Source organism: Dicentrarchus labrax, unplaced genomic scaffold (genome assembly GCF_905237075.1).
Source record: "Dicentrarchus labrax unplaced genomic scaffold, dlabrax2021, whole genome shotgun sequence".
NCBI classification, from domain to species: Eukaryota; Metazoa; Chordata; class Actinopteri; family Moronidae; genus Dicentrarchus; species Dicentrarchus labrax.
Window position 1 is genome coordinate 11,872,669 of NW_026136706.1, and position 18,473 is coordinate 11,891,141.

Genomic DNA, 18,473 nt, shown 5'->3' on the forward strand with positions numbered 1-18,473 from the left:
TTTTATGAACAATAATAATCGTGCTCATAATTATGCTAATAACCCTGATCAAGGTGATTGCACAATCCATGCCCTTAGCCTCATCTTGGCACATCATCACCAACATCATCTTTAATATCTTTGCTTACAATATGTGGGCTGAAGTCCCTTAGTGCAACACTTAATACTGGTGTGAGTGATCAATAAATCATATGTTTATCCTAGAGTGGTACAACCATACAAAAACCACACACACACACACACACACACACACACACACACACACACACACACACACACAAAAATGGAAGAGGAATGAAGCATTTAATGATAGCATGGCAGCAAGAAGCTGTTGTACTGGGAGCACTGGTTATCCTACCAAACCATGCACGCTGCTTCTTCTGTGTGTGCGTGCGTGTGTGTGTGTGTGTGTGTGTGTGTGTGTGAGAGAGAGAGAGAGAGAGAGAGAGAGAGACGTTGTCTTGCCAATATTTTTTTCTAGATGTCAAACCCTGTGGGACAGTGGTACACCAACACACAGACGCAGTGGTTATCATAACATCTGATATGCATATCAGATGATAGATTACTGGCTTTTGAATAATTCCAGATATAACACAGAACAGTGTTTGGGCCAAAAACTCTCCAATAAAACCCACTGCAGCTTTTCACACAAACCACGATTTATCAAAGCCAAGTGGAAGCAGTCACACTCTGATTTGTTGCAGGAATGAATTCTCAAGTGGGAAAAATCCAAACAATTGAACATGTAAATTAGATGTTCACAGCCATGTGACTGCGACTGAGTTTGAAAGTAGCTTTCAGTGAACTCAAACATAAACAGTAAAGATTTTGTTTAGATGGTAATCACTCAGAGTTAAAGAGGGCGGCAGCTGCCATTCTGGACCAACATTCAGCCATCACACAGGCAGAAATGAATTTAGGAATGTCTACACTGAAACCATATATACATAATAACATAAATAATGACATAACCTGTTATTACAAACATAAAACATAAAACTAATTACAAAAAAGGCATTCTGGGAAATGCAGGAAATTACTAAATGAATTAAGCAAAGAAGGTTGATGGAACACAACCACGAAATACTGATTCTCTATTCGGAGAATCAATATTTCCTTTTACCCATATTTTACTGTCTGTAGTTGGGAACACGCTGTGAATACCTTCCCCTGAACTATTACTGATTATTGTGAAAGAATTAAAAGGATAAAAAGATACCTGCACTACTTAAATTATTTAATGCGAGTCATGTCAGCGTGTGTCGATGCCCACAGCGTTGTCTGTGTGTAATCACTCTCTCTGTGTGCGGCAGGTATCGCGTGGTGGTGCCCTACCCGCCCCAGAGCGAGGCGGAGATCGAGCTGCGGGAAGGGGACGTGGTGTTTGTCCATAAGAAGAGAGAGGACGGCTGGTACAAAGGCACCCTGCAGAGGACAGGACAGACCGGCCTGTTTCCCAGCAGCTTCGTCGAGAGCTTCTGAGCTGGAAAAAGTGGACAAAAGAACACATACTGTTCCTGTTTCTGAGTCGCAAAACACACACACACACACACACACACACACAGCTACATACGTACACAAAAGGTTGGGCCGACATTGGTTTCCCAGAATTACACTTTTGTATTAAAAACGCTGCTTACCCTGAGAAAAAGGAAGTCTGGATTTGTAGTTTCACCTGATGATCAAAATGCGTTTTCCCCAAAAAAAGAAAACACTGGAATAAAAATAATTCAACTAAAAGCTACTGGCACAAAACATAATTAATAGTAGTTGTTTTCAGAGAAACCAATATCGGTCCAAGTAATTCACACACACACACACACACACACACACACACACACACACACACACACAATAGGAAAGCTAGCCCTGGCTCCGACCAGCCACACAGGGAGCAGGGCAACCTTTCCTGTCATTCGCCCGGGGACAGCGTTGGGGTCAGAGGGGCTTCACCAGATCTGTTGTCTGGACCCGTAATGTTGACTACTGAAACCGCACAGACTCAAAGAGCACAGAAAGACAAACCCTGCCTCCCAGTTCTCCTCCTTGGCATCATCCACCAGCAAACACTAGCACAAAAAGCATTAGCTCTGCTTTCCACTGAGACCTCAGAACTTGAATTCGGGTGCTTTCTTTGTTTGAAAAGTGAGGATTTATCACCAGGTGAAGAGGGAAGTGTGTCCAGGATCATTGTAAGCACATCTCCGTGTCTAGTTTGTGACAACAACCTCTAGTTTCTTAACAACACGATATATGTTAATAACAATGCATGTAGCATTATTATGTTGTTTTTTTTATATATATATATATATGTTGAAATAGATGTTTGTGTTGTCCCAAACTAGTCATGCTGTGATGATCAGTCACAGGAATTGTAATTTAAAAACAAATGGTGCAAAAAGTAAAATATTATTTAGGCGATTCATTTTTCTATTTATATATCCTGCATACATTTTCACACCCATTTTTCAAATTTAAAATCTGTCCTTTATAGACCACCCATAGCTGGGTTGAACTGCATAAACTGGCCTGCTGAATGTAGGAAGAAACTCCTTAAAGAACTGATTTGTATTGATAAAGTTGTTTTGATCTTCTATGCGGGATTATAGCGACAAAAAATGCACTTGGTAATATTTAATACAACCTGCCAATATATCTACATATACAGTATTGTACACAATCCGTTATTATTTATTTGACAAAAGGAATTTCTGTTGCTACTGGCATTCTGTTTTAAGGTTGTTTTTTTTTCTTTAAGCAGGCACAAACTTCTTTGGTAGGACAAAGTAATACAAAATCTTAATCCAGTCTTTTAAGATTGAAGTATTCCTAAACAAAGCAACCAAAAATATAGTTACCGGTACTAATGCAGTTGGTCCTAGGAAACATCTATTGGAAATACAATACATTATTATTATTATCACAAAGATTGCTAACAGTAATTCCTCTTCCTCAGCCTTTTCTTGAGGTACTGTTGAGATTTTTTGTCAGACTACAGCAATATTGTGAAACCAAAATGTGTGCAGAATAGATCCAGTGCTCACGGGACAATGTACGATCGAGGGGAAAACACCCGAAGTCAGAGGGCAGGGACACACGTTTTTCATCACACAACTGCCAACCTTTGACAACAACTTTTCCTCTGATATTGTCAACCTTTAACAAGTATTTTTGTACGGCTTCAGTGAGTGTGTAGTCGGTCTGCTTTGTGAATCTCTACATCCTGAGTGTGGATCCAGGCTTGTGTAGTTTACATCCACCCACAACCATCTACCTTTTTTCCCTGTTTCTGGAGATAGAAGCACAGCGAAACTCAGACCTTGACTGGCTAACTGTGTGTGTGTGTGTGTGTGTGTGTGTGTGTGTGTGTGTGTGTGTGTGTGTGTGTGTGTGTGTGTGTGTGTGTGTGTGTGTGTGTGTGTGTGTGTGTGTGTGTGTGTGTGTGTGTGTGTGTGTGTGTGTGTGTGTGTGAGAGAGAGAGAGAGGTTAAGGGGATTTTAATACCGGCCTATGTATCAGTGAAAGTTAAAGGGCATGAATAGATTTCCTTACCTGCTTGAGCCAGAATGAAGCACAAACAACTGCTGGCCATGTGCACGAAGGTGAGGCTCACTCATTGGCTGAGCACACACAACGTCTAACTGGGTCATTACCAGGTGAGAGTGTGCCATTGGCTAACCACACTTCAGCGCATTCACGTCATATGGGAATGACAAATGCGAAATTGTACTTATGTGATGCGACATGGCTTGTTTTTTTTGGTTTTTTGTCTTGTTTTGTTTGTTTTTTTTGCACTGCATCAGTGAAAATCTTCTCAGAGTCAACAAAACGCTGAGTGTCAAAACAGTTTGGAAACTTCTGTCATGTCTTATTCCCATATGATGTGGCTGCGGAATAAACACTTAGATGGGAGACTCTGCAACGAGCTCTCCACAGACGTGCAGACAACAAGCACAAGACAGACAAAAAATCTGACTAAAAAGAAAACTCTCGCCCCCTTTTCCCCCAGATTGTTAAAAGAAAAAAAAATAAGAGTAGGATTAAAATGAAACTATTTTTTGTCAGTTTTAATGTTTTCATGTTCACCTTAAACTTGAAGTGGAGGTGCGTTGTCACTGAGGAGACAAAAGTTTGGGGGGGGTTCCCCCTGCTGTTAGATTTCGGGGGAAGGAACTCGACCCCGATCCCTTAAACTGTGAAGAAAAGTGATCAAAAACATGTTAGGGGAATAAACTTTACAAAGTACACACACACACACACACACACACACACACACACACACACACACACACACACACACAGTCACACAGTCACACAGTCATTGCAGAGAGCAGCATGCTCTGAGATCCTCTCCTGGCTGCTGGCAGTGCAGCATGGGTAATCCTGTGCATCTGGAGCAACAGATGAAACCTAGATTAAGATTTTTTTTTTCCTCCAGCAGGTCACAGCTCAACTGGAGACTGTAAGCCACATACTCAAACATACATATAAAAGACTGACAAATATCACTTTCCAGCTAGAATCCTGGATATGAAGCGGTTGGTTTGATTATTGTTCAACCTATTTCACACAAGTGTACTAGACTATGATATTTCTGTGACTTGTATTTGGGTGTTTTGGTTCAGCCAATGAAAAGTAAATGTCAAAATCTGTCAGAAGATATTAGTAATTGGAAGCTTCAATCTAAAAATATTTGCATTGGCCTTCAAAACCTGTCAGTCAAACCCTGGTGCCTACAAATGCCAACACACACACACACACACACACACACACACACACACACACACTAAGTATTTACATCAGGCAGGCCAATCCGTCTTTAGTCTCTTCCTTTCTTTAATATCGGTACGACGAGCCTGCTAGTTGTTTTTTCTCATAGCTCTGTTCTGTTTGACTCGATGACAAAAACCAGCAGATCCCAGAACAGCGCTGTTAAAAAAAAAATCCCTTATCTGTTTGTTGAACTACTAGAGGACTCTAATTTCTACTGAGTCAAACTTAAGCACAAGTCCTCATTTGTGTCTGAGATCAACAGATCTCAGCGCGTTTTCTGTTTTTTGCATGAGGCTGATGCTGTGAGGAGGAGGAAGAGTTTACAACAGTTGAAACATCAGGAATGAAACCACTGCACGGTGGTCACTTTACGTCAAATATCTTGAACAAATGTTTTCATGCCGTTTGTGGGGTTTTTTCCGTGATGTAAGCTTGTTTTTTTGTCTCAGCTTCCTGTTTGTAAATTCCACTTGACTCAACTCATGGTGACGGGCTTGAAAAATGTGAACAAGCCATGAAGAGCGGTGGTAATTTCCATTGGACATGAACGCAACATGAAACATACCATTGTGTATCCAGTTTTTCATTGGACTTGATAGGAAATTACTGTTCACTCCCTTTTTTTTTGTCCTCCCAGGAAGCATTCACCCTGCCATCTTGAATTAGATGTCGGCCATATTTGTTCCTATGGATACTTGAGTGTTTGACTGTGTGTGTGTGTATGTATGGTGTGTGTGTGTGTGTGTGTGTGTGTGTGTGTGTGTGCGCGGGGAGGGGGGGGGGCCTCTGTATGTAGCTCTTTACATAAAAAAGGAACTTTATGAATAAGTTTGGTGCGGCATCATGCCTCATCAGGCCTGTGTCGGGTTGAAGACAGCGGTACAGTGAGAGAAACAGAAAAGAAAAAAAAAGACAGTATATATATAATTCTATATTGTGCAGAATATTTATAGGCCTTTTGTGCCATTGAAGTCATGCTCTGCACTGGCCATGCCCAGCGCTCTCTACCATGTGATCATTATACATCGTCTTGTACTGATGACCCGTGGCTGATTTGATTGTTTTTTCATGTCAAGTGCATTTTTCGCAATAAATGCCTTTGTTTTAAAACTGATATTCTCTGTCTTTCTTTTTGCATCTGCCTGCAGCTTTATAATGGAGTTAACAGAGAAAGTGATAGGAAACACTTGTGTACTCTGATGCATAACAAACACATTACCTGTATGGCTCATTAGGGCTTTACAGTTGCCCTTTGGAGGATTCATCCCGAGAATCATATTATATCCTGCTCTAATTCTAATTATCTGCGCACACAATGTGCTCATTATGAGCTTATGAAGCTTTACGAGCAACACTCCAGGTACAGTTGTCTGACAGTGTATTACCGTCTTTATCATTACAGACATGCTAACAAAGGATGTTTGGAAATACTCTGTCTTTTTATCCTTCCCTCCATCTTCTTTCCCTTATGTCCTGCCCTTTCCTCTTTCTCTCCCTCTGTCTCTCCTCTCCTGTGTTCTCAAGCCAACAGTGGCATGAACGAGGTGTGTAATTGGTAATTTCAGAGCGTCGCCGGCACTCCCCTTAAATGACAACCTCATCTCTCCAGCAGCCGGGCCTGTCTCCAATGATCACCTCCATTTGCATTTAGAGTGACTAGGAAAAGGTGACAAGGGTATGTGTGTGTGTGTGTGTGTGTGTGTGTGTGGGAATGACTTGTGTGTGCAAGAGCAGGGAGTATGACAGCTATCTTGGATGTAAGTGCACACAGAAAAACTTGACACTAACACACAAACTCAGGCTGCTACATTTAAGGTGAGCAGAAGGCAGGCAGCAAATTTAGATTTTTTTATTTTTTATTTCTGCAGTGCAGCGATAGTGTTCACCTCTGGCAGGAAAACTGGGAGATATCTCTTCCCACCCAGAAAGGTAAAGGCTAAAGGTGTCTGTACACACATACACTTTCTCCACAGTTTGCCTTGGTGAAACGGTTCTCCTCGGGGCGTCCTCTTCCCAGCGAGGTGCTGCAGACCCCTGCAGGGAATCGATCAGCATTCTTCTGCTTTACGCCAGACCTGTCTGTCTACTTGTCTGTGTGCCAGCTGTAAGTCACATGAAGGGCAACAAATCTGGAGGGTTAGACACTGCAGGGAACCAGACCTCTACCAGACAGTACAGGGCGGTCCCTCTGTGTGAGTATGTTCAGATATATAGTCAAGTGGTGGGCAGGGAAGATGTTAAGCTACTGCTGTACCCTAAATCTTCCTCCTAAGGAAAAGGGAAGCTTGTGGTCATCCTCTATCCTCTTAGCTTCTGATAAAAGGGAAAGACATGAAGAAGTCTCTACAGTGGGTATTTATTTTATAATGAATCACAGCGGTGGAGAGGAATGACTGTAGTCTGAAAAAATTTATTTAAAAATGAGTTTCAGGACCAATTTCCAAATGATGACTTGTGATAAACCTGCATGAAATAAAACACTTAAACTAGAACATGAGCTACTTTGGTTTTAAAGAAAAAGTAGCAGGAATTCATTAATTAGGCACCGTATTGTGAGATAAAAACAAACAAACAAGACAAGCAGAGTGTATCATGACAAAAATACAAAGATTTATTTAGAAAGCAGGAAAAAAAAGCTCCCAAATAACACTGTTTATTCCTTAAATACAAGTGTAGTACAAACAAGACAACTGTTAATCCATTAGGCATTGGTGTGTTTCCCTGGATGTAAAAGTTAAGTGGATAGTGGATTTTTGTAACGTTCACATAGATAAGGCACTCACACATCATAAGCACTAGTGTAAATATAAAGTGGCAGTGTCTGTGAGTAAATGGTAGTTTATAAATCACACTTTACTGGGAACCAGTACCACAGTGTTCTGGTTTAGTCTGTACTGTTAAAATGCTTTGAGGTGTGAAACCCTGTCTCATAATGACTCCAGAAAGAAAGAAAAAAAGAAATAAAAAAAAAATACAGTCACAAATCGAACCTCCCTCTCTTCGTGCATTCCCCTCAACACTGACTACACATGATTTCCGTGAGTCAGCTGTTTTCAGCCTGACTTCCACGGTTTGTGTCAGAAGGAAAAATAAGGGAGCAAGTAAAACAAAAACAAAAATATATATATATATGAATATATATGCAATAACATGTACCTAATCCGAAACCCAAGCATCAGCCTCACCCTCCTAGAAAACCGTAAAGCTGTGATTGGACAAAAGAAGTTTAAACCATTTCCCTTTAAAACAACTGAGAATCAGAGTGGCTGCTGCAGGTTTTTGTAATGCTGGTGTACTCACAGTAAAAGTTTATAACATCAAGGAGGTGTGAGGAAAAAAAAAAAAAGCCAAACATAATACAGAAGATGGATAAGGAATAATAATGCCCTGTGCTTATGTCAGCCCTTTCCAGACATGGTCTCTGCAACATTGCTAGCTACAAATCTGTTAAATTAAAAGGAAGTTTTGGCATTCAAACATATTGTACACAGGCCTCTGTGGAGTCAATATTCTGTAACGGCTCTATTTAAAATATGACAGGGCAATTACACATAGAGCTGCAGCGCTCGCACTATATTCCTTCTCACCGCAGCGGCAGCACTGCTGGAGAACAGCTGTGTGTTGAATAAATAATAACGTGATGGATTGTTGATTGTTTATCTCTCTATTATCTGCTCGCCTCCGCTTCTCACTAGTCTTACCAACCATGTGGATCTCCTGATAAATTTGTCTGTCATCAATTATGTATAGAACATAAAATCCTGCTTCCTATTTTATACCATCTGACAATGCCAAGATGTAGTTAAAAATAACAAGCTGTTGAGTTGTGGCATGCTGTATTTAAACACTTTGCTGGATTTTTAAGTGGTTGGCATGAACAAAAGCTGAAAATGTACGGAGACTAATGTTCTGACGACTACTGTGGCTGTCTGAAGGGTTTTGCTCCACTTTTACCTCACCACAGAAAAAATTAAATGAATGAAAATACAGAGTCATTTCTTCTACACGTTAAATTGGTTTCATTTACAGTCTTTTACGTTTCTTTGTGCATTAGAAAGCTACAATAGCATAAGGTATTTATGCTATTGTAGCTTTTACTTTATGTTTGCATTCGCTTACAACTTGAGCTGTGTTAGAGGTGTAACATAAATTTTACTACGTCGGACAGATTAACATCATACGCATACTTGTGTACTTGTTTTGACATTGAGACCAAAATCTCCTCATGAAGACGAGCATGTCTGTAAGAGGCATGTTACAGAAGTTTGACTGTCTCTTTAGCGAACTCCTAAGACTGCGTTCCAAATCAATAAGAGTGCTGTTATTATAGATATGGCAGACAGATTAAATGTAACTGAAGAGGTCCCTTTCAATGTATTGTTTGTACCTATTCAAGTCCTTTGATTAATGTACAGCATCTAGTGAGGAGGCTGTGTGAGGATCAACACCCTGGGGTGCCCCTCAGTCTGGGCAGAAGTTTAAAAAAAAAAAAAAAAAAAGGGGAGGTATATGGAAAATAAAGGTTTTATATAAAAATGAAAGGATAAATATAAAATATTACACAGAGGTATAAAACCCACAAAGAAGATTAAAAATACCATTGAGGAAAGTGTACACAGGATTCATGGGTACAGTCATTAAACTTTGGCACAAAATCAAAACTCACACTCGCACACACTGCTGGTTTGTGTGGGGGTTTCCTGATTAGTGTTTGAGACTGGCCACAAAGGGCTGGAAAAGATGTGGGCAGAATGTCACTGGTTATACTGGTCATACTAGAGTGTACTTCGGCTCCCGATGTCTTCACATGAAGCCAGAGCTGGAAGAGAGAACAATAGGCAGTTGAGTGAGTGGAGAATTCATTTTACAGTAAATTCTAAACTTACATATCTCACACCATATCCCTGAATTTACTGTCAATTTACTATGTGGCTCTATTACATAGTTTGTCTGTAAGCCACTTAAAGCCGAAGTGGCCTTTTGTTTTTTGTTGGCCTTTTTTTTTTTGATAACACAATATCCCACCCAGTTAACACAGGTAACACATCAAACCCAGTTTACTGTCTAAGACTGCAAACTGCCATCAGCACAATATGAACCATGTCAGTCAGGTACACAAATCTTAAAGGCACTCAGCAGTCATCACATTTGTTTCCCAACATTCATTTTACCAGCAGGTGGCAATGTGTCCTACATTATATAAAATGCTTTAGTATTGAACCCACTGTCAACAGGAAGTCACTAACAACTCAAAACGTTTTGTTTCACTCACTGCCTACAGATGTGTAAACCTCTGGATCCTGAATATTTCCATGAAACATCAGCAGTAGCTTTAGAGAAGCTGCTTACTTCTTGCGGTCCTTGTCTTTCTTGCCGTTAGCGGTGAGGCTCTGGGCCTGCAGGAGCTGGGCGGCAGCTCGTCTCTTGCTGAAGGAACTCTGGTCCTCGTCCAGGAGTCTCTTCTTTTCCTCCAGAGCTGCTTTCTCATCTGCATGGAGGCGCTTCAGCTGCTCAAAACGACTTTGCAGCTAAAACACACGCAGAGAACAGAGCTGAGTATCAAGTAGAAGCAGCAGAAACATTAGTGGTCTGCCTTTCAAGGTAGTAAATTAAAATGATTAGGTAACCACATAATGTGGTTTTAAACTGTCACACTGAAATTAGATGTGCAATTTTAAAAACATTTGATTGACTTCGTCTGGAAAAAAGAAATATAAACCTTGATAAAGGAAAAGAGTTTGTCGAAATTTTGTTTCTTTATTCATAAAAGGATGAGCACACTAACAAATTACAACTTTTGAGGGCTAAAACAGTCAGTAACAGTTTAGTACAGTGGGTCACAGCTGAACCGGCAGGTCTGTAAAATGTTATACTGTAGATGTTTACAAAGGACTGTACTTTAACTGTTCGCCATTGTTTACTCTTCCAAATAACTAATAAGTAACTAACCTGAGGTTTCTTTAAAACTTGTATAATTTCCTTGGACCTATTTTTAGCGACGTTGTTGCCAAGATCTCAGCAATTCTTTGGCGAGTATAATGTTATCATAACCGCTCAATGGCCAGGGCAACAAATAAACTACTGTTTTTCCTTTAAGAAAAACAAAACACCCCTAGGCATAGTGTGCACCCAGTTGAGACTATTTGAGTTTGTCTACATACCTCTCTCTCAGCCTCCTTCAGCTCAGACTCCTTCTCCTTCACCCTCTGCACAAACATCTGCCTCATCTCGTCCTCTCTCTTCTGCAGCTCCACCAGGAACTCCTGACGCTTGGCTTCATAAGTCTGCTGCAAGCTACACACACACACACACACAGTTGGCAATCGTGCCAGTTGTACATTTTTGTCTGTACAGGAGCTTTTGAATTGGCAGCTCACCTGACAGGTTTGCTCTCTGGGCCGGTGTCTTTAAATCCCATTTCCTCCAGTTTGCAGCGTCTGTACAGTTCGTAGTGGCGAGTGTGAGTCTGCTCCCTCAGGTCCTCCATGTTTACACAGATCAGCATCTCTCTCAGTTTCACAAAGTCACAGTGATTCTCGTTCTCCACTGACACACACACCAGTAGATATGAGACAAATAAAAGGGTTAGCGATAAATCTGATATATTATATAAATATATAAATATTGTACATTTCAATAGATATCCTCAACATGTTTTTAAAGCAGGCTAGAAAAGCGTTTGAAAATGTTTTTAGATGGCGATAAGACACTGAAACTCCCCACTGACAGCCAGAGTAATGATTTTTTCTTTACTGTTGGCTGGCAGCTAACACTGACTGCACTGGCAGGAATTTGCTGATTTCAAAGTTAAGTTACAGTGTACTGAGTTACAGTGAAATTTGTGATCATTTCTACAAGTGTGATAACTCTTGTGAGGGGAAAACATTTAGGTCTGAAAAGATAAATAAAGGTCCATTAAATCAATGTGATCCTAGAATTAACAGCAAGCTATTTGACAATACACTCGAACAATGATCCATCTTACCTTGTACCACACCCCACGGATATTGACGAGCCTTCACCATCTTATTGCCAACAGAGACCTCCTCTGTGCTGCCAACTACAGCAAACGGCAAATGACCCTACAAAAACAGTTTATTTTATTATGTAACATAAATGGATCCACAATACAAAATACAAAAAATGCAAATAAAAGTGTATTTATATACTCATAGAGTCACAGCTATGTGTGACTGCATGTTTAGGTTATTTTTTAAATCTTGCTGATGCGACAGAAACGCAAGTTTTATTCTAAAAATAAAGCAACTGCAAACCTATGGGAATATTGTGTAGGCAGACTGATGACTGAGCGGAAAAACTCACCCAAACAAAAGATAAAAAACCTTTCAAAATGAGTTTTAAAAAGTAAGAAATATATAATATTTGTAGAACCATTGGGGTTAGTAATATAATTGAATCAATACTGTTTTTGCCTCAACCAACCAAGAGATTCTGGTGAAAGAGGAGCAGTTGTTCAAGGTGGTGTGTGTGTCTGTGTGTGTGTGTGTGCGCGTGTGTGCATTTCCTTACATTCATTGTAGTGTTGACCTTAGCTACAGTCTCGTCATCCAGGGGGAACTGGTAGATCTGGACGCCGTTGCTGACAAGCTCACTCATGATTTTGATCTTGAACTTGTGCAGCTCGCTCTTACTGATGGTGTCAGCTTTGGCGATCACTGGGATGATGTTCACCTACAGCAAGATGGGATATATGTTCATGTACATGTACAAAATAACAACAATCAGAATTCAGAGATAAATTAGACCTTGAATGTGATCCGGAAAAAAACATATGCATATAGTTTCCATAAAGAACATAAAGAACTTCTAGTGGAACTACAAGTGAGGCGCATAAGACAAAAATATGACTGGATGATAAAAAGTTTAGAGACGTTGCATCTGATTATATTCATACATTTTCACATTTTCCCATCAGATCTGAGACTCTTATGACAATAGCCAAATACCACTGAACTCCCTCATAGTCACCCATTTTGATACCAAAAAGATGGATGACTGGATGTCAACATCTAATCCACTATGCCTGTCGCCCCCATGGTGTGGTAGCAGTTATGGTTAATGTTAGTTCTGAATATAGTAACTTCCTTGAACTTTGAGCAGAGCTGCTCCCGATGCCAAAGACATCTAGCACCAGAGCTAAAACAAGCTAATCTCACTCATCAACATACCATACCCTGCAGACACATCAGTCTGACTGTGGCAAAGTACAAGCAACAGTACAATTAAAACAAAAACAAAAAAGTTAATTATTTCAACAGTATTTGTTTTTATTACTTTATCTGAAATACTGCTTTTGGATAAGTGTTATATAAACCAGGTTTACTGATGTTATTTTTGGCCCAGCAGCCCACTGTGCTATCCAAGTCGTCCCACATTCCAGTCCTGCCTGTCTGTCCGTCATCTCGTCGTACCAAAGAAAGGCTTGGAATGAGTTGTTGTCACTAGACAAGCTTCTGGGCCAGACCACACACCCATAAAAAAAAAAAAAAAAACACACACACACACACACACACACACACACACACACACACACACACACACACACACACACACACACACACACACACACACACACATACAGAAAACACACTGATCCCAGCAGAGAAAACAAAACAATGCTAGGAGATCTGTTCCAACAGCTGTCTGTGTGACTGACTGTCTCTCCGTCAGTGCTGCATATGCAACAAATGGCTCATTCTGTGTGTATCTGTACAGTGACACAAAAGGACAACTCAAGTGTGTGTGCGTGAGGTGATTACAGCATTCCACTGCTTTTTCTACTCCATTCACACGCAAATCCAGGGTTACTGACACTCCAGAGCAGCGAAATCACACAAACACACAAAAAACACAAAGTCACTACACACTGAGAGCATGGGAAAGTTTGTGACCACTTCAAGGGAGGGGTTTAGCCAAATGGATGGTGAACCTCTCCCAACAGTCAGACATAAAAACAGCAAAGTCTAGAAACAACTACAGCACAGTCTCTACTGCCCATTAACACATACACATCAGTTAATCAGATCTCATGTAATGTTCACATCGGATTCTTCAGTGTACAATGTGTTCCTACTGACCAATAATAAATAATCATATCTCCTGTCCACAATATGCAGGTCAGTGCTTTATGGAAGCCCAACGATTTGATAGGTCTATTTTAAAACATCCCTGTCAATAGAAGTCAGTCCAAGAATTACAGACACATTTTAGGTCAATGCACCATCATCTCTCCAAAGTCAATTACCGGCGATATACGCCTTGTTGATTGACATCAGCCTATCGGCAAATAAAGTGCCGTTCACCCATGTCAGTGTGGCACATAAATTCTGCACTGCACTCAGATACTGGAGCAATAATCACTTCCATTTTCCAGCACAGCCACAAATTGCAGGCAAATACCTATGTGCTCCATCCATCAGCACAGACAGTGAGCAGCTGTTGAGCTCTGCATCTCACATGTTGGATGAAAAGAGAAATAGACAGATGCGACTTTACTTCCCTGGCACAAAAGAGTGAATAAATAACTAAAAACGTGAGTATCGGCTAAATTGTTATTTTAAAAATCGGTATCAGTCCAGAATTTCCCAATCGGTGCATCACCATCCAACACAACTTGTACTATCCCAGTATAAGGAACCATTTTATAAATTTGCCCGATGTTTTCCAGACTAAACTGTCCTGTATATTACAGCTCTGGGTGGGACTGTTTTCTTAATCCAACTCCCACCTGTTGGATTTCTGATCATTACCACCTGCTCCCGCTATGTGTGTGTCCACTCCCACCTGCTCTCAAGCATTCTGACCATTCACACCCACACAGTACAGATTATGTGTCTCCTGTTCAACAGGTAAAGACAATATTTTACTGTGTCGGTAATAACTGAGAAAGGTTTCCAAATATGTGTAAATGCTGTGCTTTTGTTTGGTAAAAACTCTTTTTAATCTTCCTCTCGACTTCATTTGTTGACCATCCTCTGGTGACCTGCAGTTGTTTTTTTGACCACCTGCTCCTGTGAGATTTGCATTGGGTCCTGCAGGATCCCAATCCCAATGCAAATCTCTACTGTATATCTGTCTGGAAAAACCAGTACCTTTGAATAGTCTGTGCTATTTCAGAAAAGCCACCTAATGTATTGACAAACCAATACATCAGTCTTTAACACACACACAATCAGTTATCCATCCCCTACCTTGCTGTCTAGTTTCTTCATAGTGACCAGGTCCAGGGATTTGAGTGAATGGCCTGAGGGGGATATAAAGTAAAGGCAGGCGTGGACTCGCGAATCATGGTAGTTGTGAAGAGAGCGCTTGATTTTTAGCTCCTCCTGTAGATAGCTCTCAAACTGCCTGTCGATATAGTCCACCACCGGCTGATAGCTAAAGGACAGACATATAACAGGCTGATCAGAAACTTGAGGATTATGAATGGTAAACACAGATTAGTTCACAAAAGCAGTAAATTCTAAATAATTTAGTTAAACGAAACACTGATTCTTAATCACATTCTCCCTCTCGAACACACTGAATACCTCTCTTGTTTGTTCATTTGGTCTCCGAAGCCCACGGTGTTGACCACAGTAAGGCGTAGTCTAACGTTACTCTCCTGTAGATCGTAGGTTTGAGCCCGTAGCTTCACCTGAGGCTCAAAGTGGGACGACTCAAAGTTCTCAAAGTTGGTATTGAACAGAGTGTCCATCAGGGTAGACTTGCCGATGCCAGTTTCACCTAGAGCCAGAAAAAGATGGGATACAAGTTTATTTATTGAACTTTAATTCAATTTAGTAGTGTAAGCATCAGAGACTGCCACAAACTTCAATTACTTTAAATGCAATATTCCTAAAATTAAAATTTACTAGGGCAGGGGTCTGCAACCTTTACTATTAGAGCTAGCAGCGTTGGTGGTGAAAGCATAGCATGCAGTATTAAATTCTCTATTTTCCTCAGACATTTTGGGGGGATTAGTAATCCATAGCTGGCCCAGCTAGCCAGACTCAAAACTCAAATAAAATTGAGGTTTGGCAAAATACATAAGAAAAGGTCAGGATGTAAAGTATAAGATAACTATAGTTAACAAAATGTTAAAAAGATTATTTATTTGGTGTACTGGCTACAAATTTGTCCAATTGGAGAATGTAAGAATCACTTACAACAATGATAAATGAAAATGAAAATGTTAAAAAGTAGCCGTTATTTATTTCCACATATTTTTTTTTTGAAGCCACAGGGAGCCACTGGACAGGGGCTAAAAAGCCACAGGTTGCCTACTGCTGTACTAAGGAAAAGGATGACTCAACACAAAGCTGTAAATCCACCCTCAAGCTGCACTGGAGCAGTGGGGGATCGGCACCTTGCTGAGGACGAAAAAATATAGCTTATTCATCCAACCACACATTTACCAGCAGGTCAAGAAACAGGTTTGAAAGAGCCGCATCCTTTTCTTCACAATGCTCCTTCGACCTATTGTCTACCTCAGCTGCTAACAGACAGGCTAAGGCCGTATTTCCATTACATAGTACCGTACGGCTCGATTCTACTCGACTCGCTTTTGGTACCTCTACTTTGTTTTCCACTGCAGACAGTATATATAAGTAGAGCTGACCGTCATAGTGATGCTATTTCAGGAGTTTGGCAACAACACACGGAAGTTACAGCCTTCATTTACAGACAAACTGTAACCTACACTGTACATTTTCATGCCAGAGTGACAACTCCCATTTTCATCAGCAGCACTCACATTCATCACCACTCTTTTTCTTGCTCAACCACACATTTATAACACACACAAAAAGAAGTCACACTAATTTTGTAACGGTGGATATGATGCGATGTTGTTCTTGATACATCTGCAATTTGTCAATTGACCATGACATGGTTGTGCTGGCTGCTGTTTTTGAGTGAATTAAAAAAAATTGGGGTTGCTGCCGATGGTGTTTTGGCTATTTAAAGTTTGTGCAGGACATTTCCCTCTGACCAATCAGTGGTATTTTTATTTTATTTTAGTAGTAACATCCTGTGTGCATCTGTGTTTCAGTGTGTGTATTGTTGTGTATGTCTGAGTGTGCATGTACGTCAAGGTACCGATGCAAAGTATATTGAAGCAGAAGCCCTGGCAGATCGATTTGTTGACGAGCTGATCCGGGAGGCTGTCAAAGCCCACATGGCCAGCCAGGGACAGGGGCCGGACTCCTTTGTCCTGAGGAAGAAATCACACATACAGACAGATCATTCTTAAGATGATCGAGCCATTTTCTCCTCAAATAAGAAAAAGGAAAATAAACTTTTAGAAGATGTTCACATGCCAGCTACTTCTTTCCAGCATCATCGAAGATTGTGGCTATATTTGTTAAACAATCCATACCATATAATATACAGATTTACATTTAGACATTCACTTAGATATGTTGTTTAACAATTAACAATTGCCCTTGAAAATTTAAATGAAATCACACAATACTTGAAACTAACAAATGTAATCTTTCAAACATCAAATGGTCCAGGCACCTACAATATCTTTACACAATTACTGCTTAATACATAAACCTTTTTAGCATGCACCCCTTTAACTCTCTGGATTTAAAGTACTACATTTACAAGTGGCTCTTGTCAACTACTACAAAACCCTAACAAATCATATCATATATTAGTAAATTAATTCCAATGTGCAAGCTACAAAAAGCCTAGCTCACTTTATATAACGTTAGTCTATCTGATTTATCTTCCTATTCTCTAATTGCCTTCCGCTGATCTGCCCCCGTCTGAACTCGTTTTAAGAAACCCTAGTATCCCCAGTCAGATACACAGAGGAGTAACACTGACCTAAAGCCAATTGTGGTGTGATATAAAGCTGCTGACGTTAAGGAAGGAAGCAACTCACGACAGACCTACAACTTCATTGTAAACTACGCGGTCTTTGTTTCGACGACGCGTTTATTTTTGGACAAATGTCCTGGTTGGAGTAACTACGTGTACGCCAAACTTCATTCAAAAATGTCGCCATTTAGTGGCTCTGGTCAAACTATTTAATAACTACCACAACCTACAAAACTTAGCAGTAAAACATGGCATAAAACTTACGTACTAGTAACTGTGGCACATGGGTGTTCAACCAGGCAGCACACAACTGTTTTCATAAACTTTTGAGTATTGAATGGCTAAGTTTTGGTTAGTGTTAGCCAGCTGGCGTACGTGTATTTTGAAGATGTATTAACACGGAATCCCTTTTAAAAAAGTTGGAAAAACCCACGCTTTATGTTCTGGATATAGGTCGACGTGAAGGGCAGATGTGTTTTTGTCTTTGAAAGTGTGTGTAAAATATGTTTGATCTGACTGATAAAACACACAGAGTAGTTTCGGGGCTAGCGGTAGCTAACTTAATGATAGCCCCGGACACTCCCTGCTCAACTGTCAAGACCACTGTCATTTGTTAACCATAAAGAAGATAAAATACTAACCGGCTGCCGAGCAACATCCGAAGAAGCCATAGTTTTTGGTCAAACGTTAATACCCCAAGATATATTCAGAAACAATACAACAAAACTGCCTTAAGACCAACTTCTTCTCTTTTTTTTTTTTTTTTTTTTCACTCCTGTTCGGGACCGCCTCACTGCATCCACCGTCGACAACTGGACAGACCGGGCTACTCAAAACTAGATAGGAATGAGGTGAAATCTGTAGTT

The 18,473-nt window shown here is 40.4% G+C and overlaps 2 protein-coding genes across 6 annotated transcripts in view; one reads left to right on the forward strand and one right to left on the reverse strand.

The window, feature by feature from the left end:
* LOC127365638 (E3 ubiquitin-protein ligase SH3RF3-like) overlaps positions 1-5,886 on the forward strand; it is a 90,369-nt gene extending 84,483 nt beyond the window's left edge. For all 5 annotated transcript variants that reach the window (XM_051403945.1, XM_051403943.1, XM_051403947.1 and 2 more), the window contains one exon: positions 1,317-5,886. In XM_051403945.1, coding sequence (XP_051259905.1) covers positions 1,317-1,485 — 169 coding nt within the window. In that variant the 3' untranslated portion in view covers positions 1,486-5,886. The remainder of the gene's footprint in view (positions 1-1,316) is intronic.
* A 1,478-nt stretch (positions 5,887-7,364) lies between these two features.
* Positions 7,365-18,407, reverse strand: septin10 (septin 10). Its single transcript, XM_051403956.1, has 10 exons — positions 18,249-18,407; positions 16,876-16,990; positions 15,327-15,522; positions 14,988-15,174; positions 12,307-12,468; positions 11,762-11,858; positions 11,154-11,322; positions 10,938-11,070; positions 10,126-10,304; positions 7,365-9,595 (listed from the first exon to the last, which is right to left on the reverse strand). The coding sequence occupies exons 1-10, from the start codon at positions 18,276-18,278 to the stop codon at positions 9,580-9,582; spliced, it is 1,284 nt and encodes a 427-aa protein (XP_051259916.1). The 5' UTR covers positions 18,279-18,407; the 3' UTR covers positions 7,365-9,579.
* Positions 18,408-18,473: the final 66 nt, after the last annotated feature.